This window comes from Cannabis sativa, chromosome 4 (assembly GCF_029168945.1).
Source record: "Cannabis sativa cultivar Pink pepper isolate KNU-18-1 chromosome 4, ASM2916894v1, whole genome shotgun sequence".
Lineage (NCBI taxonomy): Eukaryota > Viridiplantae > Streptophyta > Magnoliopsida > Rosales > Cannabaceae > Cannabis > Cannabis sativa.
Genome location: NC_083604.1, coordinates 69304585 through 69332340, shown reverse-complemented (window position 1 = coordinate 69332340; position 27756 = coordinate 69304585). Strand labels below are relative to the sequence as shown.

General features: G+C 31.5%; 5 protein-coding genes across 6 annotated transcripts; 2 read left to right on the top strand and 3 right to left on the bottom strand.

The window, feature by feature from the left end:
• Positions 1-5486: 5486 nt before the first annotated feature.
• LOC115712220 (cysteine desulfurase, mitochondrial) lies at positions 5487-7309 on the bottom strand. Its single transcript, XM_030640477.2, has one exon. It carries the CDS (start codon positions 7307-7309, stop codon positions 5933-5935), a length of 1377 nt encoding a protein of 458 aa, XP_030496337.1. The 3' UTR covers positions 5487-5932.
• A 1250-nt stretch (positions 7310-8559) lies between these two features.
• On the top strand, positions 8560-11342 carry LOC115712212 (uncharacterized). The gene has a single exon (XM_061114869.1). The coding sequence runs from the start codon at positions 8560-8562 to the stop codon at positions 11083-11085; it is 2526 nt and encodes an 841-aa protein (XP_060970852.1). The 3' UTR covers positions 11086-11342.
• A 1913-nt stretch (positions 11343-13255) lies between these two features.
• Positions 13256-15557, bottom strand: LOC115712239 (cytochrome c oxidase subunit 6a, mitochondrial). Of its 2 annotated transcripts, XM_030640503.2 has the most exons (4): positions 15340-15557; positions 14667-14773; positions 14299-14341; positions 13256-13512 (listed from the first exon to the last, which is right to left on the bottom strand). In XM_030640503.2, the coding sequence occupies exons 1-4, from the start codon at positions 15449-15451 to the stop codon at positions 13475-13477; spliced, it is 300 nt and encodes a 99-aa protein (XP_030496363.1). In that variant the 5' UTR covers positions 15452-15557; the 3' UTR covers positions 13256-13474. The 2 variants fall into 2 exon arrangements, with proteins under 2 accessions (XP_030496363.1, XP_060970851.1); XM_061114868.1 differs by having other exon boundaries at positions 13256-14341; positions 15340-15549.
• Positions 15558-18744: 3187 nt separating this feature from the next.
• Positions 18745-22177, bottom strand: LOC115712217 (probable E3 ubiquitin-protein ligase ARI2). Its single transcript, XM_030640469.2, has 8 exons — positions 22154-22177; positions 21606-21781; positions 21408-21440; positions 20986-21283; positions 20147-20633; positions 19506-20042; positions 19289-19425; positions 18745-19107 (listed from the first exon to the last, which is right to left on the bottom strand). Exons 1-8 carry the CDS (start codon positions 22167-22169, stop codon positions 18992-18994), a joined length of 1800 nt encoding a protein of 599 aa, XP_030496329.2. The 5' UTR covers positions 22170-22177; the 3' UTR covers positions 18745-18991.
• A 4234-nt stretch (positions 22178-26411) lies between these two features.
• LOC115717507 (2-methylene-furan-3-one reductase-like) lies at positions 26412-27362 on the top strand. Its single transcript, XM_061113929.1, has 3 exons — positions 26412-26429; positions 26870-27029; positions 27100-27362. The coding sequence occupies exons 1-3, from the start codon at positions 26412-26414 to the stop codon at positions 27360-27362; spliced, it is 441 nt and encodes a 146-aa protein (XP_060969912.1).
• Positions 27363-27756: the final 394 nt, after the last annotated feature.

Sequence of the window (27756 nt, the reverse complement as noted above, 5' to 3'; positions counted from 1 at the left end):
AGGTTGTTTTTTAGTTTTTTCAGCATAAAAAGTTATTCATTGATGTATTTAATTCTGTTAAATTTAGACTTTATTTTGTAATGAATATTTGTATTTTTTTTTTATGTTTTTCCATATTCTTTGGGCATTATTTATCATTTTGTTAGTTTGGTATGGTGTTGTTTTTAAATAGGTTGCTAATAGATGTATTGTAGTTTATTTATACTGTGATCACCATTTGCATTCATTTTGATATTTTTTTGTTTGATTTTAGACAATGAATGCAAGTACCCTATTTTTGATCACTATAAATCGAAAGTGGCCTCAAATTGCAATTACAGTGTTATTGAGAAGCTTAATTCCACTCTTTTGAAAAATGCCAAGGCTTTGTTGCGTGCAACACACCTAGGTAAATTTTAAATATTCCTCCATTCAAGTTGTACCCTCAAGTTGTTCATGGTCTTCTTTTAAGAGAGGTGCAACAATCCAGTTAAAAGGAAATTTGGGTGAACATTGATGTACCTACGTTCGTTTTAGTGTTGAAGAGTTCACTTTGGTTACGAGTTTGGGTTGTTATGGGGGATTGTAATAAAATAGATTTTCGTCATGATTCAAACTAAATTATTGACACTTATTTTCGCGGTGTTAAAGAGATCACTCAAAAATCTATAGAAGATGCTTTTTCGGGTTGTGTATGGGGTGATAATGGTGGTCTGGGTTTAAAGGTGGTAATTCTATATTTTATATATTGACATGATTAGTAGGGTAGAAATTGACATGATTGATAGTGCGAGATATGATGGGTATTGCTGGGATTAGAGAGTCATTTGAGTTGACATTGCACTCTTTCAAGGGTCATATTGCTCATGGCATCAAGAGTAAAAATAAACATACGGGAGAAAATATTTATCAAGGTTGGTATAGAATATTGAGTTTTCCCTGTATTTTTCAAAATTAGTTTTATGAATGTTGTATGAAAAGGATAGAAGATTTTGGTAAATGATTATATTCTCGTATTCCAAGAATTTTGAATTGGAGCGATGATAATTCTCCTGCTGTTGGTACACTGACTTTACTTGATCTCACTCTAAAAATTTTTTATTTGCCTCTGAAAAATGATAATTTCTCAATTATTAGTTGTCTGATAGTTGTTTAAAGCATGATTTACTATTCATTTTCTATTTATTTATTGATTTTTGTTGTTCTTTCTTTCAGTTACAAGTGAAGAACTTAAGGCTGACGTTTGAAGAATTTAAGCAGTTTCCTTTAAATGGTTTGTTTGAGGATGTTTCAATTGATGATCGTTCCCTGGTCAAGTGTATTATTGATCCTCGTTCTGTTAGGTTTTATGCCCTAAATAAAACTCCATTTCAATGTAATCTATTTTATTCAACATCAATAAAGAAACAGAAGTATTTTTCATTCATTTGTGTATGTTTTGGTTCACTTTATCAATTGCTTGTCTATTTGATTTATAAATTCATCCTAAACCCTTTTCACATACTTGATCATGTTTATTGTGCTGTCATCACATTGGAAAGTAAACATGACTATGTGAATAAAGTTTCCTAGATTTATCAGACACATGGTTTTACTGATATGATAATCTACAACAAGAGTTTACTTGTATTTGGAGAAATACTATGTTCTTTCCAGAACATTGGTTAAAGTAAAGCTCAGGTTGGATGCATGGAGTATGCATCGGAAGGGACCGATATTGAACTTTGACTTAGATTTAATTAAACTTACCGTAAAATCTATTCAAGTCAATATCGCCAAGTTGATCCTAGATCAAATGATCTTAATCCTGTTATGATTAGGCTCAATCTCAAGAGGCTATTCGTGTTCCTTGAATTGTTAGTTAAGCCTACTTTTAGGTCAGGGTGATACGTACTTTTTGGGAACACGGTAGTGCAATTGAGTGGGAGCGCTAGCATAAACATGGAATTTATAGCTTCTATCTGGCGAATAGTAAGTAAAGGATAATCTCCTTCGAGCTTGACCAAACGAAAATAAATGGTGGAGATCTCATTTCACATAAGCTGAAATATCATTTATACGGGGTCAAGTGTTTTAAGGATAAAATACATAGTAGGGTGTTACGGTAATCTAATCCCTTTACAGTGTAGATCATTCATATAGAGGATCATTGATCAAATTAGGATTATAACAATGGATAACTAATGATGTGTCTATATGGTGGAACATATAGAGCATTCTATATACTGAGAGTGCAATTCTAAGTTCTATGCGTGGATTCAACGAAGAATTAATAAGTTAGTGAATTTTAGTGCTAAATTCTTGATCTACTTATTGGAAGCTCGGTTATATAGACCCATGGTCCCCGCACTAGTTGAGATAATATTGTTTGTAAGACTCATGTAATTGGTTTTGATTAATCAATTATAATTCACAAATTAGACTATGTCTATTTGTGAAATTTTCACTAAGTAAGGGCGAAATTGTAAAGAAAGAGTTAATAGGGGCATATTTGTTAATTATGATACTTTGTATGGTTCAATTAATAAATATGATAAATGACAATATTATTTAATAATTATTTATAGTTATTAAATAGTTATAATTGGCATTTAAATGGTTGAATTAGGAAATTGACATTTTTGAGAAAATCAGATACAAAAGGTGTTAAAATTGTAAAATTGCAAAAAGCAAGGCCCAGTCCACTAAGCCATGGCCGGCCACCTTTGTAGGCTTTTTAAGTTGATATTTTCATTATTTTAATGCCAAATAATTCAAACCTAACCCTAGTGGAATGCTATAAATAGATAGTGAAGGCATCAGGAAAATTACACTTCACACTTTCTGAATCAGAAAAACCTGAGCCTCCTATCTCTCTTCCCTAGCCGCCACTCACTCTCTCTCTTCTTCCTTTGATTTTCGAACTCACCTTAGTGATTAGAGTAGTGCCCACACACAGCAAGCAATACCTCAATCATAGTGAGGAAGATCGTGAAGAAAGATCATCAGCAAAGGAGATTCAGCATCAAGGATTCAGAGAAAGAGATCCAGGTTCAGATCTTGATAATAGTCTGCTACAGAAAGGATACAAGGGTTAGAGATCTGAACGGAAGGAGTCATTTAATTCCGCTGCACCCAATGTAAGGTTTCTTTAACTTTATATGTGTTTAATTCATCGTTTTAGAAAGTTCTTATTTAGGATGTTAATAAACATACTTGTGAGTAGATCTAAGATCCTGGTAAAATAATTCCCAACACGTTCTTCTTCAGGGGAGAAGGTTTCTCTTGATAATGAATATTTAAAAGATAAAATTTTTGAAATTATTTCTAGTCAAAATAAATTGTCTAACGATTTGGTTATTTTGAGAGTTTTTGTTGAGGTGAATTTTAAGGAGGTATTAACTGTGATTGATGATCTTAAGAGAAAATTGACTGATTATTGTGATCGAGTTTCTGTTTGGGTTTGTTTGATATTTGTTTTTAAGTTTCTTTGATATTAATCTACTCAAGACAAATTTTGTGTCTTTTTTCAGTTGTCATAAGTTGTGTAAAAAGAAGTTTAATTTTTGTTAATTATTTAAAAAATTATTATAAGAAGAGAATTTTAATTTGTGTAAAAAGAAGTTAATTTTTGTTAATTATTTAAAAAATTATTATAAGAAGAGAATTTTAATTTGTGTAAAAAGAAGTTAATTTTTGTTAAAAAATAAATTTTATTGTAAATATTATAATTAAATGGCTTAATGGTTAAAATAATTAGAATAAGGATTTAAATATAAATAAAAAAATTATTTATAAATATTAATTGTTAAAAGAGGTCTTATTAAATATTTAATTAACTATTTTTAAAAAATAGTTACTTATAAGTAATTAATTCTAGAAATGAATGTTTACCTATTAGTAGCCTGCTATTACACGTCAAAGAAAAATATAATCATGATGGTTACAATAAAAATGTAACAATTGAATAGTCACTCTTTAGCAAAAAAAAAAAGGTTAAGTTTAAAAATACCTTTTTTAAGTATCAATTAACCAAAAGTACCTGCACTTTAAATTTAATTGAAATATACCCAATTTTACAAGTACATTACCCAGTATGCCCTCCACACAAGTCTCCTTCATGTTTCAGCCATAGACTCCTTAACGCACACAACTCCAGCTTCCGCCATCGTACAGAAGCTCCATCATGACCTCTGCCACCACCACCACCACCACCACCACACATCGGCAACCACAACCTCTATATTGTCCTTTGATTTGAATGTATGTAACATTTCACTTTCTTATTAAAATTTGTATTAATCTCTCTCCTTAGATCTAGTTTCTCCCTCCAATTTTTTGGTTGTATTGCTTATGCACATATTTATGTGTATTTGTTAGGATCATTGTATGAGATTAATATAATGCATTTTAACCTTTGAAAGTCTTCTTTTTTTTTTTTAGTTCCACACAAAACCTTGAGAGAGAGAGAGAGAGTGTGTGGCTTTGCAATATAATTAACCTAAAATGAATAAAGGGTATAATAGAAATATTACCTATAAATGTGGGTATAAATGAAAGAATAAGAAACAGAAGGTAGAAATTACAATTTATTGGTTTTTTTCGGAAAAAAAATATTTTCACGTTAATTTCCCATATCAACAAGAAAAAAATTTCTGTATTTTACTAAAAAAAAAATTGAAATCCGTAAATATATATATAAAAATCTGTTTATCAATAAAAATCCCTAACGGCTAACGGGAGTACAGTATAGAATCACATGGAACAAGAGGCCCAATATATAGAAATTCACGACCCCATTACCCATTACAGGCCCAACGAATGCCCGAAATACCCCAACTCATCCGATGTCACTGCTTTTGTTACAAGACAAAAGTAAAGGAGGCTCACGAGACATGATGAAGCCGTTAAAGAGTTGAACTTACCCAATGAAATTTAATGGTAGATTGATTAATATTACGTTGCCAGCAAGTATCATTATTCTATTTCCAATATGAGCTTAATCTAGCTCGAACGAACAATACAAAATTTGGTTAAAAGGTCCTTTTGCCAACCTCACAAGGGTAAAGATAATCACCGTTTCACATGTAACTTTCAAGTTTTAACCAAAGCATCACAGTAGGTCAGAGTACCACAAAAGAAAGCCACTTGACTATAAATTTACATATTTTTAGATCAATGCATGGATTATAATAAAAACAAAATAACATATCCATACCATATCACCTTACGGTTTTGAATAAGGATCGGATACTAATCATACCAGGTAAAAGTTTAAATCTTCAATCAATTCGGGAAATTTGATATTCTAATTTTCAATACAACCATCTCTTCAAAAATTTGCACCACAAATTACCACAAATCACACAATTGCAACACAACCATCTCTAATATTATATGCCTACCATCCATAATTATTCAAAACCAAAGGATCAAAAATATTTTAACAATCTTCAACTTGAAATTTGCAAGAGGTGCAAACTTGATGAGCAGTGGGGGCAGAGGAAAAGAGTAGTACACAAATCCCATGGAGAGAGCAAGAATATATCAGCTTATTATTCTTAAGCAACTTTTTTTAACATAACTAAGCTCAATAATCAGTAAATGTATGTCCAGGGATCAAATCCTTCATACCATGCACAATAATTTAATCAATAAAAGTGAAGAAAAAAAAAATAAATTATAGTACCTTTTCAACTACAAGAACGTATATCTCTGTAGGAAACAACAACCACTATTCCCGTCTTCTCAAGCCGGTTTAATTTATTCAGAAAGGTTGGAAATATTTTGTATTGCAAATGAAGTGGCAGGCATAGTTATCCAAATAAAAAACTACATAGGATAACGAAACAAAACAACCTGTATCGAACACCATATATTCTGACACTGGTTATGCAGCTCCAGGCTCAAAGGTCCTATCTTCAGCTCATCCATAATATAAGCTTAATACTCTTCTGCTCATTCAAATTCTTCATCAATGCTGTGACCATTGAATGTCCTTGATGTTGATCCCTTCCTTAACCATTTCGTAAAGTGGACTCATTTCCCTCAACTTCTCCACCTGGTGGACGGTAAGTTCTACTGCATGATCAATTTCTGCCTCTGTTGTAAACCTTCCAATCCCAAACCTAATGGAGGTATGAGCCATGTCTTCATCAACACCTAAAGCTCTCAACACATAAGATGGTTCCAAACTGGCACTAGTACAAGCACTCCCACTCGACACAGCCACTTCCTTTAACCCCATAAGCAAGCTCTCCCCCTCAACGTAGGCAAACGACAAGTTCAAATTCCCAGCATACCGTCTATCCATACTTCCATTCACTACAACCCCATCAAGTTTTGCTCTAATCCCATTAAGCATTCGGTCCTGTAAAGCAGTAATTCTCTTCTCATCATACTCCATCTCCTTCTTAGCAAGCTCACAAGCAGCCCCCATTCCCACAACCAGAGGAGTAGGAACGGTGCCACTTCGGATACCTCTTTCCTGCCCACCACCGTTCATCTGCGGTTCGACCCTAATTCTTGGTCTTCGTCTCATATACAAAGCCCCAACTCCTTTGGGTCCATAAACCTTATGCCCACTTAAAGACATTAAACTAACATTCCACTTATCAACATTAACGGGAATTTTACCTAAGGCCTGAGCTGCATCAGTATGAAAAGGGATATTGAATTCCTTACAGATTTGGCCGATTTCTTCCATGGGTTGAATCACGCCTATCTCATTGTTGACCGCCATGACTGAAATCAAACCCGTATCAGGTCGAATTGAAGACCTGAGCTTCTCCAGATCGACGAGGCCATCAGAACCGACTGGAAGGTAAGTGACCTCGAAGCCCTCTTGCTGTAGATGACGGCAGGAGTCAAGAACGCACTTGTGCTCAGTCTGGGTGGTGATAACATGACGCTTCTTCTCCTTGTAGAAATGCATAACGCCCTTTACAGAAATATTATTGCATTCCGTAGCGCCAGAGGTGAAAACAATCTCCTTAGGCGAAGCGCCAATGAGATCCGCCACCTGGGCGCGGGCGGTCTCCACCGCCTCGTCCGCTTCCCATCCGTACATATGAGTTCTGGAATGAGGGTTTCCGTATTGAGACACATAAAACGGCAGCATGGCATCGAGAACCCTAGGATCGACCGGAGACGTGGCTTGCATATCGAGATAAAGCGGCCTTCCGGCGATTTTCACTCCTTTCATGGTAACCCCATCAGTTTCCCCATAGGGTTCCGCCGGAGAAGCTAAGGCGGCGGAAGCGGCGGTTGAATTGGAGCGTGCATGAGAAAAGATTGAAGAGGTTCTCTTTAGGGTTTGGCGGAGATTTGAAGCGATTAGCTTCGAAGCCATTGGGTTTTAGCTTTTTAGGGTTTTAGTCTCTTCCTTTGCGTAGCTCAGTGGGAAAGGAGATTAGAATAGATTAAGGAAGAAGAAGACGAAGATGGTGGAGCAAATAGGGTACACGGCTACGATTCACCGACTTAGCAAAGTGGGAATCTCGAGACGACACGTGGCATATCTCAAGCCATGAATAATAACTGAAACGGCTTTAGTTTTTGTTTTCTTTTTTCTAAATTTTAATCTGGTCTGGTCATACATGATTGCAACCTTTGCAGTTAAAAAGTCGTAGGCTTAAAACGACATCGTATCGATCCTTAAGCCAAACCCCACTTCTTCAACTTTAAGAAACTATTTTTTTTATTCTCTTTTGTTTAATTAAATAGATCCTACTGATAAAACTGAGGGCTTTGAGTGTTAAATTGTGCTGACACTTCTCTCTCTCTTCTTCCTTTTGTTTCGGGTGATTTGTATTTTGGCAAATTCCAGATCCAACAGTTTCAGACAAACCCACTATTTGATCTCTCTTATTAACCCATTTAGGGGTTCATTTCTTCGAACTTTGTTTTGGTCCCAATTCTATTTTCAGACATTATTACTGTTTTACTCTTATTTGTTATTTTGGTTGTTTAAACCACCGACACCCATTAAAAGTTAAAAAGCTTCTGTCATCGAAGAATCTCTTTTCCACAGGTATGTATGAACATTTAAGTTCCTTTCTATTTTCTCTAATGTGCCAAGTTTTTTTTCGGTTTGTTCAGATCTGTGTCTACAACTATATCTTTTTCTTGCTTGTTATTATATTTGGTATTACTTTCTTAATTTACATTGGTTGACTGTAATTGGGTGCCTTTAAAAAGGCAAGTGTGAGATTTGGTTGAGCAGGAAATTGGCATTTACACTCTGAAAAAATGGGTGAAGCATAGGTCTTTTGAAATAATTTGCCTAAAAATAGACTGATGAGTTTTTAACCATTCTGGTTTCTAGTCTAGTTGAAAGGCTATTGTTACATTTACATTAATGCTGGGAGAATTTGCAATGTTTTTCATGATTGGTTTTTGTTTTAATGTGGTGAAAAATTAATTTGCTTGATGAAGCTAGACAGAACTTGGATCTATGTTCTTTTCTTTCCCTTTTTATGAGATTCAATCCATTTGTTCAAACCACACATCTTTGAGGTTTTTATAGGTGTTTGATCTGTAATGTAGGTATTCTGTTTGAAAGGGACCCCCATAAAAGTTTAGCTTGCAAGAGGGGTCATCATGTTCAAGCATTCACCTCGCCGGAATGGGAGATCTCGAGGTGTCAAAGTGAAGCATGCTGTTCAACTCCTTCTCTTGCTGGGTGTGTGCGTTTGGCTAGCCTATCAATTGAAGCAGTCCAATAACAAGAGAACACAGCTCAATTTGAACACAAGGACAGGGAGTGAAGTTCTCAAGCTGGGGCGAAAAGATCCCAATCCTAATGTGGAGGAACCAGTTGTTAAAGATGTAAGGCATAAGGAGGAGGATGAAGAAGAACACAAGTCCGAAGAGAATGAAAATGAAGGAAAAGAAGGCGGTGAAGATGAAGAAATACATGAAAATGATCAAGATAGGACCGAAGAGATGACTGAGCATCATGGTGATTCTGTAGATACACAGAATGAGAATGAAGAGAGCAAAAACAATGTTGGTGATGAGAATGAGAGTGTAGAGGGAAAAGAGAAGGAAAATAAAGAGAGTGAAAATGAAATCAATGAAATAGACGGGGAGAAAAATGAACAGCAAAGTGAGAATGAAGAAAGTGAGGACAACAAGACTGAGGAGACTAAAGAGCAAGAAAATGTAGAAGGTCAGAGGGAGGATAATAAAGAAGATAGGGAAGAGAACAAGGACACAGAAGAGAATGGAAAGAAGATTGAGGAGACAGTTTCAAGTGATGATCAGGTTCAAGATGGAGGTGATGGAAATAATGAGGCCAGAGAAGAAAATTACAAGGGAGATGATGCTTCTAGTGCTGTAGCTCATGAGACTCAGAATACAACTGAAACCGAGCAACGTGGTCCAGAAGACTCTGAAGAGGTAAAGCAATTTGAAAACAAAGAGACACAGGACATTGTTGAGAAGGAGAACGATACAAAGAGTGGTGTTGATGTCAACCAAAACGACTCAGCTTCGGTCTCAGAAATTGAGAAGACAGAAAGCAATGATGCTAACTCTAAAACCACCGAAGATAGTGGCAACGAGAGTGATCATGCAGATACTGGACATGGTACCTTTCATGATTCAACAGTAGTTTCATATGAGCACCAGAAAATGGATACTAACACTGAAGAAAATCATGGCTCCTCACAGCAGAATGGGACAGATACAACTCAAAATCCAGATGAGAATGCAGAGAATATTAATACCACAGGGGATGAGTCTACTCAGCAAAATGCTGTACCAGAGCAAACTGAAAAGTCAGAACCAGCTAGCAATGAGAAACAAGATTCTGGGGAGACTTCAGCAGCAGAGAATGAAAATGCTGCTAAAGGAGAGTTCACAGATACCTCTGGAACTTCTCAACAATCAGCAACGAGTGAAAATATTGAAGTTGTTCAGAAGCTAGAAGCCAACAGCAATTCTGGATCTGAGGGAACTCAAGAAAATGTGCTAATGATGAAGACCGACGATAATGATGGATCCTCGAATAAAGAAAACAATACTGATGCAAGCCAGAACGATGTCCAGCAGAACACAAATGATAATTCTGATAATAATGCTGGTGCAGGCCAGAATGAGAACAAGAACAACATACAGCAGAAGACAGATGATAATTCAGGTCACAATGCTGATGAGGGCCAGAATGAGAACAAAAACGATGCTCAGCAGAATGCAAATGATAACTCAAATGCAGAAAAAAATTCTGATTCCAATCAGAATGCAAATGAGAATGGTGACCAAAGCAATGCAAATGGAAAAGAAGGTGCAGGTCAAGGAGAACAAACCGATGCCCAGAAGGAGAATGAAGCGACACCAAATACAGATAATAATGCTGATTCTAGCCAAAAAGCAAAGGAGAAGGGAGACCAGAGCAACACAAATGGCAACGAAGGTGCGGGCCAAGGAGAGCAGACTAATGCCCAGAAGGAGAATGAAGCTACACCAAACACAGAAAACAATGCTGATTCCAGCCAAAATGCAAATGGAAATGGTGACCAGAGCAACTCAAATGGGAATGAAGGTGCTGGCCAAGGAGAGCAGATGGACGCCCAGAAGGAGAATGAAGCAACGGCAAACACAAACAACAATGCTGATTCCAGCCAAAATGCAAATGTGAATGGAGACCACAGCAACACAAATGGCAATGAAGGTGCTGGCCAAGGAGAACAGACTGATGGCCAGAAGGAGAGTGAAGCAACACCAAACACAGACAATAATGCTGATTCCAGTCAAAATGTGAATGGCGACGAAGGCCAGAGCAACACAAATGGCAAAGAAGGTGCGGGCCAAGGAGAGCAAACTGATGCAAAAAAGGATAATGAAGCATCTCCAAACACAGGCAACAATTCTGATTCCAGCCAAAATGCAAATGAGAATGGAGACCAGAGCAATGGAAATAACAATGGAGGTGCAGGCACAGGAGAACAAGCTGAAGTCCAGAAGGAGAATGAAGTAGCCTCAAATGATAACAGCAATACAGGCCAAGATGAGCAGCAAGTCAATTCTTCGGATTCTACTGTATCTCAAGATGAGAAAGATGCGCGAACTGACTTGGGAACTCTACCAGATAGCAATGACAATGAAAATACAGCTGCTGAGTAACTTCTTGTAAAAGCTGTTTGAATCATATCCCCAATACGGCCCTTATCATTTTGTGATCATTTTATTTATTTAATACCTCGAGTGATCAGGTAATTACATGACGTTTCTCTAATTGTTGTGTCCTTAATGACATAATGGTGTTGAAATCAGATGTATAATTTTTAACGTTGCAGAGATAATTTGTAAGGTTGTAAGATCTTAGTTTTGATAATATCTCAATTGGGTTTCCAGCTGTTGAAAGTTTTGGTTAGACAAAATGGTAGCAATCTTTTCTCAGCATACAACTAAAATATGTTGATTTTTACACCCTCAATTGCCAAAATATAGACAACCGACCTCGTCTTACAAGGAAGATGTCTGCGTTTAGTTGACCAAAGATTACGAATACAGTCTTATATCATATGCTAACTTCAGATCTTTTAAGCTTCTCAAGTGAAATAGCTATTTATACTATTTTGGATGTTTTGTAAATACTACCGATCGGCCTATTAAATGACAATGGGTCTACAAAAAGGAACATAATAATATAATGAGATAATTACATAAATTACTATTTTTTTAAAAAAAAAATTATATTTTTACGTTTATAGATTTTTTTTTTTTTTATATTTTTACGGTTTTCCATTAAAAAAAGACTAATTAGGATTTTTGCCCCTGAACTTTGACATGTATCAAATCATGCCCCCTGAACTTTTAAGGTTATTGAAAATGCCCCTGAACTATTGAGATTGTTGGACTTAAAAACTTTTTTCTAATTTTAGTAAAAAAGTCTAACATAGATGAAAGTTCAAGGGGCATAATTTAGTGCATATCAAAGTTCGAAGGGCATGATTTGGTAGATATCAAAGTCTGGGAAATATGGTTTAGTACATAAACAATCATTGAAATAGTAAAATTGAATAAAATTAGACAAAAGCCTTTAAATCCAATAATCTCAATAGTTTAAGAGCATTTTCAATGGCCTTAAAAGTTCAGGAGCAGGGGCAAAAATTCTAAAAAGATCAAATTAACAATAGTACAATATAAAAAGATCTCATTTTCTAAATCTGGGGGTGTTAGGCTGTGGTCTAAGTGCTGGTGGTGGCTGAAGTGACTTACATTCCGGGCTGTTTGTCTGTTCAATTAGCAGAAGCAGCTGCAATCAAATTAGGAATCCAATTGGCTTCAAGGTGGTCTATTCAAAAGGCTCGGTTAGGCTCGGATTGTCAAACCATTGTCAAAGCTATTAACTCAAATCTGATTGTGCATACGGATTGGGGGCAAGTGGTGATGGATATAAACCATTTGAAGACTCATTTTCAGGATTTGTCTTTTGTTTTCTATCCTAGGATGTGTAATCAAGTAGCTAATAGTTTAGCTAAGTGGAGTCTTGAGACTCAAAAGTCTATTGTAATGACTAATGTGTTACCCTCTTGTGCTGCTGCTCTTTTAAAAGCAGAGGTGTCTAGTGTTGCTTAATAATACAAGTTTTATTTCAAAAAAAAAAAAAAATCATAAAAATCATAAAAATGTTTAAAATTTCGTGAAATCGTATTTTTGTAACTTTTTTGTTATTTTTGTATATTTGTGAAATAATCCCTAATATAATTTAGTCAAAAACATTTCACAATTTAAGTAAATACTATTTTGAATTCCATATTTTTTTGAAATACTGATTAGCCTATCTATTTTATTAAATCACAATTTTAAACCTAATATTTTACAAAAGAAATATAATGATATTGATACCTGAGATAGATTTTTGTAAAAAAAAAAAAGAATCAGATTAGGAATAAAATAAAAATTGAGTCACAATTGTTAAGGTTAGAGATCAGGAGATTTTGAGGTTAGAAAGATGATTGTTTAGAGTTAAATAAAAATAGGACTTAGATTTTGCTTACTTTTGCAAACCACAAAGCGACCAATTAGCAAAATTCAAAACTCAAAATGAAATTTATTCTAAAATATTCTCAATGGAAGATGTAAATACTATGTTAAATTACGATAATTGCATAAAACTAACTACAAAATTTTTGCAAGTTTCTCCCTGCAATGTGAGCATGATTTTAAAATGCTTTATCTTAGTTCCTTCAACTGTTATTCGGGTGTAGAAATTTGTCACAATTATTTTAATAATTTATTCACAGCTTTGCCAATCCAAACATGTTATCTCAAAAATAATGTGCATGAATATCAGAAAATAGAGAGTTCACCACTTCATCTTATTAAATCCTTCACAGGAATAAAATAAAAAGGATTGCCTTGCCAGGCTCTAATCCAGAACCATACATTATACAGAGCAAGTAAATTATCCAAAGAAATTTGCAATAAAGTCAACCAATTTATCTGACAAACAATGTAATCAAAAGAGTTCCACATGGCATCGCTTTTAAATGAACCAAAAATTACTCTAGTGGTGATTCTTAGTCTCGAAAAGGCCATCTGGACCTGCGCAACATAAAACAAATCAAATATAGATATTAGTAAAGCTAACAAACCGAAAACAGGAGTTATGGAGATTGCTATGAAGATATCTTAGTTAAATGGATAGATAACAAAACAAGTATACAAGTAACTGGTATATGCAGTACATGCGTGTAGAATGATGAACCATAAAGTGCATTAATATATCCACAAAATATCCTGAATTATCCTTCATTTCAGCCAGCCATTCAGACTTTTAGAATCTACAGCATTTTCCATATGATTCATGAACAGACTAGACACAAAAACCATGGCATTTTAAATCTACAAGAATCATGTTTTAGAATCTACAGATTGTTCCTTATCCGGGAGCACAACTTGTTAACACCAAAATAATCAACTTAAATAACATCACTCTTATAGGCATGATCACTAGTATCTTTCAACTGGAGAGTGGACCTCCTAAACAATCCACATAATGTTTATCACCTAAGATACTGTTAACAGTTACCAAAAATTTAATCCATAAACAACAACACTACATTGTTATTCAACAATATGATGCCACATACAGATATTAAGAGGATGTGAGTACAACCGTGCAATGTAAATAAAAAAAATGAACATAAATTCCTGATATGACAAAATAAAAATAAGTGCATTGTTGAAATATTCTAGCGTATATGGCACTATTTAACAAACAAACAAAATGAAGCTTCATGTTACCACTGCATATCTTCCCACATTTGGGAATTGAGGCACAGTAAAGAAAAAATGAGTACTGAATAAACAACGATGACAAAATCATACCCCAGGGAAACTCCTTATTGCGGATGTGCAGATATGGGTAAGCCTGTATAACGCAAAAAAATGGTTCTTCAATAAGCATCATAGACATTGCAAATCAAAATTGATCAAATCAATTTATAAACTATATATTCTATGACTTACACCTTAAAATAAGAGAAATGTGTAACTGGTATGGTAAATGGTATTTATCTAGTGTAAATATTCAATTAATGGAAGAAAAAGAAATAATAAAAAAGAGCTTCATTATACAGATCTCCATTGGTACAAAAAACGAAAAAAAAAAATTGATTCAACTGACCAATATATGAACAGATAAAGTGACAAGTACAGCAACAAGAAAGTTCATAAAGTGAAAGAAGTAAACTCACAGGAGGCTCATCGTAGTGGGGGTGACCCTTTGATAAGTTGTAAATTGCAAAAATGGTGCACCCCACAATGCCCACGTATGTTATCTTTTCCCACTTTGCAGTCTCATCTGTAATGAACAAGAGAAAGAGAAGCACAGAATCAGTAAAATTTCCAAGGAAACAAATAATAATGACCTTCGATATGGAGCAGAAAAAAACGTAAACAATACCAAATCAAAAAGAGATATTCAATGTTGGTCTTCCCAACTTAGCGTCACAACCTAAATGGTAATGGTCAAACAAATAACAAACTATAACGAAACTAAGCCGACAGTAGGCGAATTAGGGATTTGCAATAAACTTAAAGCATGTGAACATTGTAAATTAACATCCAATTGAAGTATTCAATCCCATGCTTCTCGCGTTTCAAACCATGTACCAAAAATCAAAATCATAGATCGTTTTTCTTTTACAGAATTCCCTCTATAACAAATACAAATCTAAAAAAAACACTCATAGTATATTACAAAGAATAACAAAACCTAACAAGATCACAACTGAAAACAAAGTTATCTATAATGGCAGTATGATCTAATATTTGGAATAAACCACGATCGAATTCATTTTAAATTAAAACTAGAAATATCTAATATATAAAGTATGCGATTGAGTGTGAAAGGGAAGAAGGATTTACAAGCATCGTCGTGATGACCAGAAGAGGAAAAGTTGCGCTTAGGTTGAGCAGGGGCTCGAGAGCCACCGCGCAAGGCGGTTCTTAAACCCGATCGGACCATAGCCATAGCCATATCTCAGAAGTCTTTCTCTTTCTCTCTGTTCAATTTTGGAGAGCGTAGAATGAATGAAACCCGACTCTTTTTCGCAACGACTCCAGGCAGCGAAGCCCTTGCTAGTAACAAATAGGGTCATGCTCAGCCGGTCCAGGCCCACTCAGACTGGCCTAGGCCCAGGCCCAGGCCCATACTTAACTGATAACGTTATTGCAAATTAGACCATTGTACAACAAAAATAGAAATTTGTCCCCAATTTAAATTTGTTTTAAAATGACCAAAATTATTTAATTGATAAGAGTACTTTACTTTTGATTGGGAAAGCTATTTTCATTCTAAAACAATAAATTAAAAATAGAAAAGAGGATTTGAGTTTTTATTTAGTTAACTTATTTAATTTTTTTTTTTTTGAATTCAATTAACTTATTTAATTTGTTGCTCTATCAATTTCTTTGATTATTATAGGGAAATTTCAATAATCATGCTTAAAATTTAAAAAGACATCCAAATAATTAATAAATTTCCTCTTATTACATTATATCATTTTATGTCAATATTATTAACCCAATACCAGAAGTACCCCCACCCTTAGAAAGCTCTCAAACTAAAGTATGTAGTTCAAAAACTTGCAATATATTTGTTTTTCTTTACGACACTTTGCTTGTTCTTTTTCTTGAATTGTTAGTTTAACTCAAAAATTCTTAATGAATCCATGAGTTCTTCAATCTTCATTTTGCCAAAATCTTTCACCTCCTCCATTGCTAATAATTTCGTGTCAAATCTGTCAGGAAGCACACAAATAATTTTTCGAACCAACACAAATTCATTTAAATTTTCTCTCAAAGTAAAAAACTCATTAGCAATATCGAATAATCTTTCATAAAAATCCGATAAAATTTTAGTTTCTGACATTCTTAATTCATTAAATCTAGTATGCAACATGGTAAAATGTGATTTTTTTTTTTAATCAATGGTACCTTCAAACACAATTTGAAGGATTTTCCACACTTTCTTTGTAGATTCACAAGCTGATATTTTTTTAATAAAACATTCACCAACACTATTAAAAATAGTATGCAAGGCTTTATTGTTATAACCCAACAAATTTTCGTCTTTAGTAGTCCAATTAAGTTCAAGTTTTATCTTAGAATTACCTTCATCATCATTTTCAATAGAACGAGACCAACCTGCAAGTATAACTCTCCATGCTTTTTCATCTTGTAACTTAATGAATGCTCTCGTTCTAACATTCCAATATGGATAATTCGAGTCATTCAATAGTGGTGGTCAAGTAATGGAGCTTCCTTTTGCAAACAATGACATCTCACACAAAATAAATTATACGGCATAAAATAAGCTCAAGATCTCACCAAGAGTTTAGTGACAAGCTCTAATACTAAATAAAACTTTGTATTTTAATATTACCAATTTATTAATTAATTAATCAATTAACTAAATGCAGAATGATAAATATGGTACTGAAACAGTTATTCCGTAACTACAAAACACAACTCTGTAACTACAGAATAAAACCAGAAAATAAATCGTGCAGAAAAATAAAAATGCACAAGATTTTTATACGTGGTATCAACAATCCTTGCAAATTGTTACTAGTCCACAGGGTCACGCCCAGAGATAAGATTCATTAGATAGATCTCAAAAATACAAAGTAATCGACTTATGCATAAATAGGCTCCCTCTTATTGTATGTCGCAAGCTTGATATATTTTACCTTCTAATCGAATCTTGTTGAAACTTCAAGTGCTCGAACTCCCTTCGATCTTCTTAAAGAGGCTTTCTTCCTCCTGAGGCAAGACTTAAAAAGTAATCTTTCGAAAGCTTATAGAACATTCTCCCGAAGGTAGCACTGTTGTTCCTTTTCTTTTGCAGACTTAAATACAAACTCAAGAAAATACAAAATACATATAAATAAAGTAAGAGACGAACACTCTCTTCTCTACAAAATAAAGTCTCTTTTATTAAGATATGAATACAATTCAAAGTGTATAAAAGAGATACATGACCTAGCTGCTATAAAGTGTATTTATAATCAATATACACCTTATTGACAGCTCATACACGGTCTGAACAAGACCACAACTCACAAGACAATTCCCTAGAATAGATTTTCAATCAGCCCATAAATTTTTGTTTCTGTACCTACAAAAACGTGTGCAATAAGTGCGATTTTCTTTTTATAGAAAATGAAAGTTTTGCTTCAGTTTTCTTCACAAGAAATCTAATCAAACATATTAAAAAATTCATATAAAATTAGACATACACAACTGAATATGTATAAAAATGTTCAGTCATAAATTTATGTTTTATGCCTTATTTTTCATAAATAGAATGGCTAGACATATTTTCTTGATATATAATTCAATCAATACAAAAATATGGAAATCTAATAACAATGCAATTAAAATTAATATTAAAATTATAAAATATTTTTATCAAATTAAAGATAAAAAAAATAAAATTAAAATGATCCAACAATCTCTTAAACATTTTCCCTTATATCTCTATAAGCACATAGATTTATTGCATGTTATTATTGACCATACTAACATCAATAATATGATGTCATTGATGTGAGAGATTCAGTTTTCAAGCATACAAAAATATTATATATTTACAGAAAATATATTTTAAAAATACACTAATGAGCATACAAAATTAGGCCATTAATTCTTTACATTATATTTTCAACTTTAAACATACATCTCAAGTTCATTTTACGAAAACGACTTTTTATTAATATATTTTACATATTATTCAACAAACAAGTTTAATTTGGATGTTTATATGAAAGTTTGCTTCCAATTATACTTTCTAAAATTTACATTGTAGCAACTACTCAAATTAATTCTCAATTTTCATTATTGTAAATATATATCAATAGAATATAGTGTTTACATTATTGTAGCATATTTCTCAAATATAAAATTATCTTTAATCATACTCCCTAGACCACTCCTTAGTTAAAATAAAGGAGGAGTCTTAAAAAAATGAACCCCTACACACAAAAATAATTTTATATTAGAGGATGAATTCTCAAAATGTGGACAATTTCCTACTTTTTCGATAATTTTTTAATAATATTTTAATAAAAGTATTGCTATTTTTTATTATTTTATTAAATTAATATATATTTAAAAAAATTCAAATTATATAAATATTATTAAAATAATTAATTTTAGTTTTAACTAAAATAAAAAACAAGATTGAAGTAATAACATAAAAAAAATGACTATTTTAATATTTTACCTATTTTAGATAAAAGTTGACTAAAAACTAAAGATGCACTTATATTTGTTCTAATTTAATATAAAATTCATCAAAATATATAGTTTATAAAACATTATACCGAAGAACAAGCTTCGTTTCCTAGAATTAAATGCTATGGTAAAATTAAATGAAACTATTTAGATTAAAAAAATATATATATCAATTAACAGCTAACTATATCTAAAATTAGCCTAACAAAAAAATAATTGTAAGTATATCCCTAAAAAAAATTGTAAATATATACGATGGTGTCTCCAAAAGTGGCGGAATCTACACGGGAAACACTTTAAGACGCTTCAAAGAAGACTCTTCAGCTTCAATTTTAACTTCGGCCGTATATGATTCATTGCTTGATGAAGATTTGCAAGGACGTTTGTTCACCTCACCTAAATTTGACAAGTGTGTTAGTAGCTTTTACAAACAAAGCTTGGGGTTATTTTCACCATGTTAACTCTCATCATAAACAAAAAAAGCATTGTTCTTAGACAAATCACCATTATATGAGGTGACAACTTATGTATGCTTAGTGATTTTTCTTATATTAAATTAAAATACAAAGAATAATACCGTTACTGGGAGAGGGTTGCATATCTTCATGAATAACGAGCTTCGAAGCTTTTTCCACCCCATTTGACTTGTAAAGAGCAATATTAGAATTTGCACATTCGTAAGAGTCCATAAAATCATTTTCTATGCATTCATACCTTCAAGAAAAGTATATACACTAGTTATTAAGTTATGCTATATCTCATAATAACGTGATAGTTCAAGATAATAAACTTACAGTTCTTTGCATAACTTATCAACAACTCTGGTTAGATTGATAATATGCGCTTTTCTAAGCGAGATTTCATCTTGTGGAAAATATTCGAAAGGGTCTTCTATCATCGATGAAAGCTTCTCAACATTTAGCTCAAGTTGTTGTTGTTGGTCCTCAAACAAGTTTTGCTTTCTTTTTCTCTCTTCCTTGTTGGTGATGCAATTTTCAAATGGTTCATCACCAAACATGTAATATGCAAAAGCGTAAGAGTAGGAAAGAATTCGCCTTGACCTGAAGAGTCTGTCGATTCCATTGCTCACCCAACTATAATTTGTTACTATTGCATCACTTTCTATCAAACATAATATCTTTTCTTCACCGGTTTTCTTAAGCTTACTTTCAAGCTTTAAAGAATCTAGATGAGCTTTATAACGGTTAAGGTAGTGAGTATAACGCAATAGGTAATTCTGTGTAATAAGACCAAATTCCTCTTTCTTTTCAGATTTTTCTACATATCTTCCACATTTGTGTTCCTTGTTTAATGGGTCACCACAATGCCAACTGCAATTCAAGCACAATCGAAACCAATTAACATATATTCTCATTTAGAATATTTAAGAGCAATGGGGCATGGAAAAAATGATGACAAATTAAAAAACACTCACCAAAATGATTTACCACAAACACATCCTACATGATTGCAACCTCCATTCTTTTCAACTGGTTTGTGACAGTTTGGGCAGGGCTTTGTATGAACTGTAAGCCAGTTAGCATTCTCTGAATCAAGTAGACTTTTTTTACTCCACATTTCCCAGATTGGACATGGACAAGGTGAGTGTGCTTCAGATAGGCAATTAAAGCAAAATTGTTGACCACATGCACATTCAATTTCAAGTATTTCTTCAATATCATCGCCAATACGAATGGCATTTCCACAATGGGGAGCACTTGGACACCACTTAACCTTACTATTATCCTCAATGTATGATTCTAGAAGAAAACGATCAAATTTCTCAGCAAGGTTAGGATCCCTTGAGTTCACTAGATTTCTTACTTTCTCTTCATCACACACTGAGTAACACTTGTGTTCCATACATCCAATCCGCCTACTCTGCCCTTCACTTATCTTTACTATAAAGTGCTCTGTCCAACCTAAACACAATCATACCCCCCCCAAAAAAAAAACACAGCATTGAAGTTAGTTGGATTTAGGTGTAATTTAAGATAATCATTTAATTTGACATATTTATCAGACATAAAAGTGAGAATTTATACATACTTATTCCTTGACATCCAAACATATTATATAATATTACTACTCTAGAAATTACATTATTTACTAATATTTTAGGGGCTTTAGGAATTACATTATCTAGTAATTATAAAACTAATTCCAAATACGAGGCCTAAATATGACTTCTTCAAATGGGAAATCGTGTGTAAATGGTCACATATATCTAGTTAAGTTTGTAGCGTTGAAATAAAAGGGTAGAATGATACTCACAAGAGTTGCAAAAGTAGTGACCACAGTCCATGGTTGTGATCTCACATGGAGGAACATCCTCATAACAAATAGTGCACAAAACCATAGATGAAATTGACAACTTCGATGAGTCAGCAGCAGCAGAATTATCGTCCTGTTCCAATGAGGTCACACCAGCCTTACTGTATAACTCATCCTTCCCTTTCTCCACAAGAATGGTGAGCAACTTTTCCATATCCCAACGACAGTGAATGAGTAAGGTCCGTGCATGGTGCTCTTTCAATGATAAAATTTCCATCACCTTCCCCAAATCCTCCCTCTGGATATTAATTTCAATTAAAATCCAAAATTCTAGCCCAGCGCAACAATTAAAGCACATAACAAAAGGATAATCAAAATGTTCTAAATAATAATTATATACATATATTCGTGTAATTGTATACCTGTGCAGCCAAGAGAGACCCTTTTGTAATTACCTACAATGCCAAAAACTCATTATTTGAAAAGTGAAACTGAGAAACTAATTAAAAGTTGTAATTGTAATATATACACTTTTTTTACAACATGACACAGATATTATAAATATGCACTTGTTTCTTTAATTCAAGAAATCCTCCAATCGAACCCATCCCATTCTTTACCTTAACGGAACTAGCTTTTTCAATATTTGAGACTGAGGGAGTGTCTTCGAATAATTGGAGGTCATAATTAGATTCATCGGAATCATCACCACCATCGTCATCGTCATAGAGGTAAAAATTAGCACCATCATCGTTATAGTCTCCCATGGTGAACCCACTCAAACGTAATATTAAACCTAAAGAATTAATTTTAGGAATCACACTACTGATCTCTTTAACTAACAAAAAAGGAAAAAATCAATATTATAGGAGATAACTTATTTCAAAATAATTTGTTTAATTAAATATATTTTTAATTTATTATAAATGCACTTATCTTTTTTTTTTTAATAAATTAACAATTAACTAAAATAATTATTGCAATCCAATATTCAAAAACAAAAAACACTAGTACTATGGTATAAAAAGCTACATAGTATATATATATATACTAGAGGAAACCCTTATTCTGGATTTCTTGGAACACAAAACTCGAAACTTGAGTACCGAATACTGATTGGTTATTTATAGGTTGATGGTATGTGTGTGTTGCTCACTATAGCTAATACCTGTGCTCACTGGCATCTTGAATCGACTCTAATATTTATTCCAATAGAACACACAACAATCTATATATATATATAAAAAAAGTATGAGGCTGTCACTCTAAAATAGTTTTATTTACTTTAGGATCTTTCTCTTTTTTTCATATTTTTTAATTACATTAAATATTAATTAATTCAATAATTAATAAAAAAATTTCAAAAAAATAACTAATTTAAAAAACATCATTCCACGTTTTGCTTAACATCATTAAAATTTAAATAGATTTATCTTTTTTTTTTTCCTTCTTTTTTCTTTTAAATTAACATTTTTAAAAATAACTAGGTGAATGTACGTGCCGAGCCACGTATTGCTAGTTTCATTTAAGATTTTGGTCTTTTTAAGATTTTGAATGTATTTTATTTTTAAAGATTACAAATTTTTTGTTTGAAAAAATTAAATATTTATATTTGAAATATTATTTAATAATGTATTAAAAATAATATTAGTGTAATTATAAAATTGTAAATAAATTTATTATTGGAGTAGTAGATTATTCTATTTAGTTCTTTTTTTAACATAGCATTGTAATGTAAGTTTATATCTATAAATATTTCTGTAAAGTGTTAATATTATATGAACATCTCCATTTATAAAGCTAAAAAGTGGGTCAATGACAGAATTGGTATATCTGCAATCACACAAAGATAGAAGTGGTGTTTCTACTTCCTATGCTTATCCAGAGAAAACATTAGATAACGTGAGGTTAACTTTAATATATAAAGATTTTTCTTTTTTAAAAAATAAATAAAAAAAAAATTATTAATATTCTCCCAAGATAGGTTTGTTAGAGAGATATGTGGCTAAGATGATTTTTTTAATTTAAAAAGAGATTATTAATATTTAAAAGATGATTTAATTTTTTGGGTTTAATTATTGGGTTTATTTGTTAACGGGAGATCAAACCTAATCGTTAAATTTAACAGAATATTCTTTTATTTTTAAGTATATTATGTTAAACCAAGAAATGCCGTTCTTTTAATATATATAAGGAACACTTCTTAATGGGTAATACCCATTTATGGGAACTAAAAAAAATTAATAAAGTAATAATCTAATAACCTTTTATGGCAAGTTTCTAACCATTATTTTTTTTTAAAAAAATATATATATTTATTTTTTATAAAATTGGAAATAATAATTACAACTAATAGTTTGAAAAAAAAATTATAAATTATTTTTAAAAATTAATTAAAATTACTACTTTATTATTTTATGAAATTGTGAATTTATTAATAATTTATTATTGTAAAACTAAAAATCATTTACATGTATATTAATGTGTTTTTTTTATTAGGAGAATAAGAGCTTGATTGTGGAATCCAATTGTCTTAATATTATTCATACTCTTAAAACTAAAACGCTACAATACTTCTTAGTTCTTACTTAGGCTATCATTATTAGAGAAATATTATTATCATCCAATTGTTTTTTTTGATATTACCATGTATCATTCTCCTAGAATAACTAATGAGGTGTTGTTCATTATTTATATTTTTAGGATTGGAAGATGATAATCTTGTCTAGGGGTCAAATAAATTTTTTGTGCTGAAATTCTTGTGTTGGCAATTGTCATCAATAATGTTTATGACACTTTTTTCTTCCTTCATTTTTTTTTGTTAAATTTTTTTTCATTGGTTTTGTTCTTATAGATTTGGTAAGCTCAAGTATTTTTTTTAAAAAAATAAAAATATCTAAATAATTGTTAATTATTATAAAATTAAAAATTTTAGGTTTAGAAAAAAATCTTATACATTTTATATGTATTACAGTTTAAAGCTTAAAATTAATATTTTTTTGTTTTCAGTAATGCAATTTAGAATTCTAGTTTGAAGAAATTTTATAAAAAGATAAATATACACTTTTTTTCTTTTTAATCTTTAAAATGATTTTTATTAAAAAAAATAGTTTGTTAGTTTTTTTAGTGTGTTTTATTTTTTAAGTAACAATTCCATTTATAAATTTTTTATTTCTATTAATAGTTTTATCTATTTTAGGAATATAGAGAATAACAAAATAGGAAATATTAATTTTTTTAATATTTAATTAATGATTATAAATATCAACCATTAGATATTTGATCCAATAGTCAAGAATAAAATACACATACATGGGTAATACCCATTAAGAGCATACCCATATATATATATATATACTAGCAAAAAACTACGTGTGAGGCACGTATACTAAATTTATGCTAGTTTTTTTCTATGTTATTTGAAAGTGATACAATTAAAAATTAAAGAAAAAATATTATTAATTATTAGGTGAGATTATTATTATGTGTATCTAAATATTATATTTTATAATGTTGTCAATTAAAATTGAATACCGAATGCAATATATTAGTGTTTAAGAAAGCTTGATAATTTAAATATGTTCTTAAGTTAATCCAAAAATAAATTAAAAATTGATGTTCCAATACTTAAAGAAACATTACTTAAATGAGTGTAAGATAAAAAGAAAATTAAAAATCAATCTCTAAATTATTGATAATTGAAAATAACATTTGTCTAAAAATTGTAGATAAGAAAACTAATGATAGTCATTGGTGGATTTCAATCTTCATTTGCTTCGATAGAGACAATAGTGTAATTTTTGTATTTTGCACTTTTCATTCTAGCCGGGTCCGCATATATCTGGATTGTTCATTTTTTCGTTAATAAATTGAATATGGTAGTGTCGACAAAAAGTGAAAACCATGTTTAACAAAAAGTGATAGTATTCTATAACAAAATACTATTAAATTATTTTAAAATACTATATTTTATTAAAATAAAACTCTATATGATTAAAATTTCATATTTATCTTTACTCAAAAAGAAAAAAAAATTGATAAAAAAAAAAGAAAAAAAATGAAAAGTTTCTATTATTATCTCCACTGCCTTTCTAGATGTGAATAATGGTCTCTTCTTTCTTCCATATTCTTCTTTATTTTTTGTATATTTGTGTTTGCAACATATATGTAAATTATTACGTAACTTTAAAAAACTTTGCTCCTGGAAACTAATGCATATGCCGAGCACTTAGAATCATTTATTAGCTGTAAACTTTGTTGGATTCTTTTCGCCATTGATGCTTGGTTTTGTGAACTTTGATAAAAGTCACGCTTCTTTTTATTATTATTATTATTATTATTATTATTATTATTATTATTATTATTATTACTTATATATTTTGTTATTAAGTTGTGAAGAAGAAAAAAGAGAAGTGCGGATTGGAATATTATGTGTGATCCCATGGGAATGTCAAAATTGTAATAGGAAAAGGAATACAATAAATAATTAAAGAAAACCTAATCGTAGATGTACAACAGCAAAAACCCAATCGTATTTTTTTGGATTTAATGAGATTTATTTTATTATATATAAATGAAAAGTGACCCATGAATAAAAAAAAAATTAAAAATTAAAAAGAAACACAATGTGTGTAAGATAAAAAGAAAATTAAAAATTAATCTCTAAATTGTTGATAATTGAAGGTAACATTTGCTTCGACAGAGACAATAGTATAATTTTTTATTTTGCACTTTTTATTCTAACCGAGTCTGCATATAACTGGATTGTCCATTTTTTTGTGTATAAATCGAATATGGTAGTGTCGACAAAGCGGCGGTGTTCCTGCAAATATTTATTTATTTTCATTTAAGATGATTAGACATGGTGTGCATAATTAATTTAATTAAAAAAATTTACTTATGAAAGACAAGTAAAGTTATTTTATTTCTTTAAAACTACACCTCTACAGATAATCCATTAATTGGACACCAGTACACAAAAATATTTTTTCCTGTGAAAAAAAAAATAATTAGAAAATTAAATTTCTTTTTTCTTCAGATAAAACGAAATTAGGGTAAGTAATTTTTTTTGTTTTGATATTATTTTTATAATATTTTTTAAGATCATCAACAAAAATTGAAAAAAATATCAGTGTATATTTTTGTAAAGGATAATTTTATGATTTTTTTGACTCATGTGGACCCAACGCGCATGGATAATTCAGTTTTTTTTTTTTTTTGTTATTTTATATTAGAGAGAGTATAAAAAAAGCTATATATTATTTCAAAAAAAAACTATATATTATATTTATTAACTATCCTTTCGAAGATAGAAAAGAAAAAGGACTGTATATGAATATACTACATAGTAAAACACATTAAGCTAATTAAACGTATTCTTCATAAGATCAAATTTTTAACATAATCCAAATATAGAATATAACAACATGTTTTTTGATGTGAAGGTTAAACATAACAAATGTCATAGTTTAGTCTCCGTATAACACAACAACGATGTGAGCTCATTAATTTTGATAGAAACAATGCAGATTTGAAAAGATTCAATAAGGAGACAAAAATCCCAAAATGTTAGAAAATAAAAAATTAATCTTAAAAATTGGGGGATGATTTACGAATAAAAAGAAGACCCAATTGGATCAAAACCTGAAATTGGGCGACGATTTTTTTGAATTTCTCACAACGAATTGGCGTTAGATCCTCCATTTTTCGCAGATTCACTCATCCATCTAGACGACAATAAGAATTTGCTTGCCGTCTAGGAGGCTCTGGTGGAGTTGGAACACAAATCATTCAAGTACACACACAATATCATATATCTCTTTTCTTTGCTTTTAATGACTCTTCTCTAGTTCTTAAAAAACTGCCCTTTTTTGATCCGAGGCAGCTAGCAAAACATGTTTTCGGGGTGTCGAAAGTGGCTGCAACCGCAAGCACAGCCAAGCTTGAGTTGTTGAAGAGGTTGGGAGCTGATTGGAGTATTAATTACACAAAGGAGAATGTTGAGGAAATTCAAGAGAAATTTGATGTAGTGTATGATACAGTTGGTAAGTTTATTAAGCTTTTCTGAAGTTTTGTTTAAGTTTCAAGGCTAAAAATCTATTGAATAAAAAACAGGACAAGTTGAACAAGGTTTAAAAGTAGTGAAAGAAGGTGGGAAGGTTGTGTCAATATATAAGCCAGCAGTTGGAGCAATATTTTATGGTTTGAGTTCAAGTGGTATTACTTTGGAGAAATTGGAACCTTACTTGGAGAATGGTAAGGTTAAGGCAGTGATTGATCCCAAAGGCTTATTCCCTTTTACCAATACTATGGAGGCTTTTGCTTATCTTCAGACTTCTAGAGCCACTGGAAAGGTTGTCATTTATCCCATTCCATGAATGGTTGGGTCTTTTTTGGCTTTAAAGTCTATATTTAGTGTTACTCGTTACTGTTTTATCTAAATAAAAACAACTGGTGAGCATGTTGTAAATAGTAATTCTGTGAGTGTAAATTCATGGACGATTATTTTATATATATATTTTTAATTTCTAGAGTTATAGTTGTGATTATATATAGAGTTGAAATATGCTAAATATCAGTTCAAATATTAATAAGATTTGTTTTATTATTATTTTATTATATATAAATAATATTTTATTATTTTATTAAATAAAAATAAAAAGTCACCCATAAATTTCTCATAAACCAAGAATTTTAGTTATATAGGCACACTTTATATAGAATAAATATTTTAAAAGGAAAAAACTTTGGATAATAGTGAATCGAAAAAAC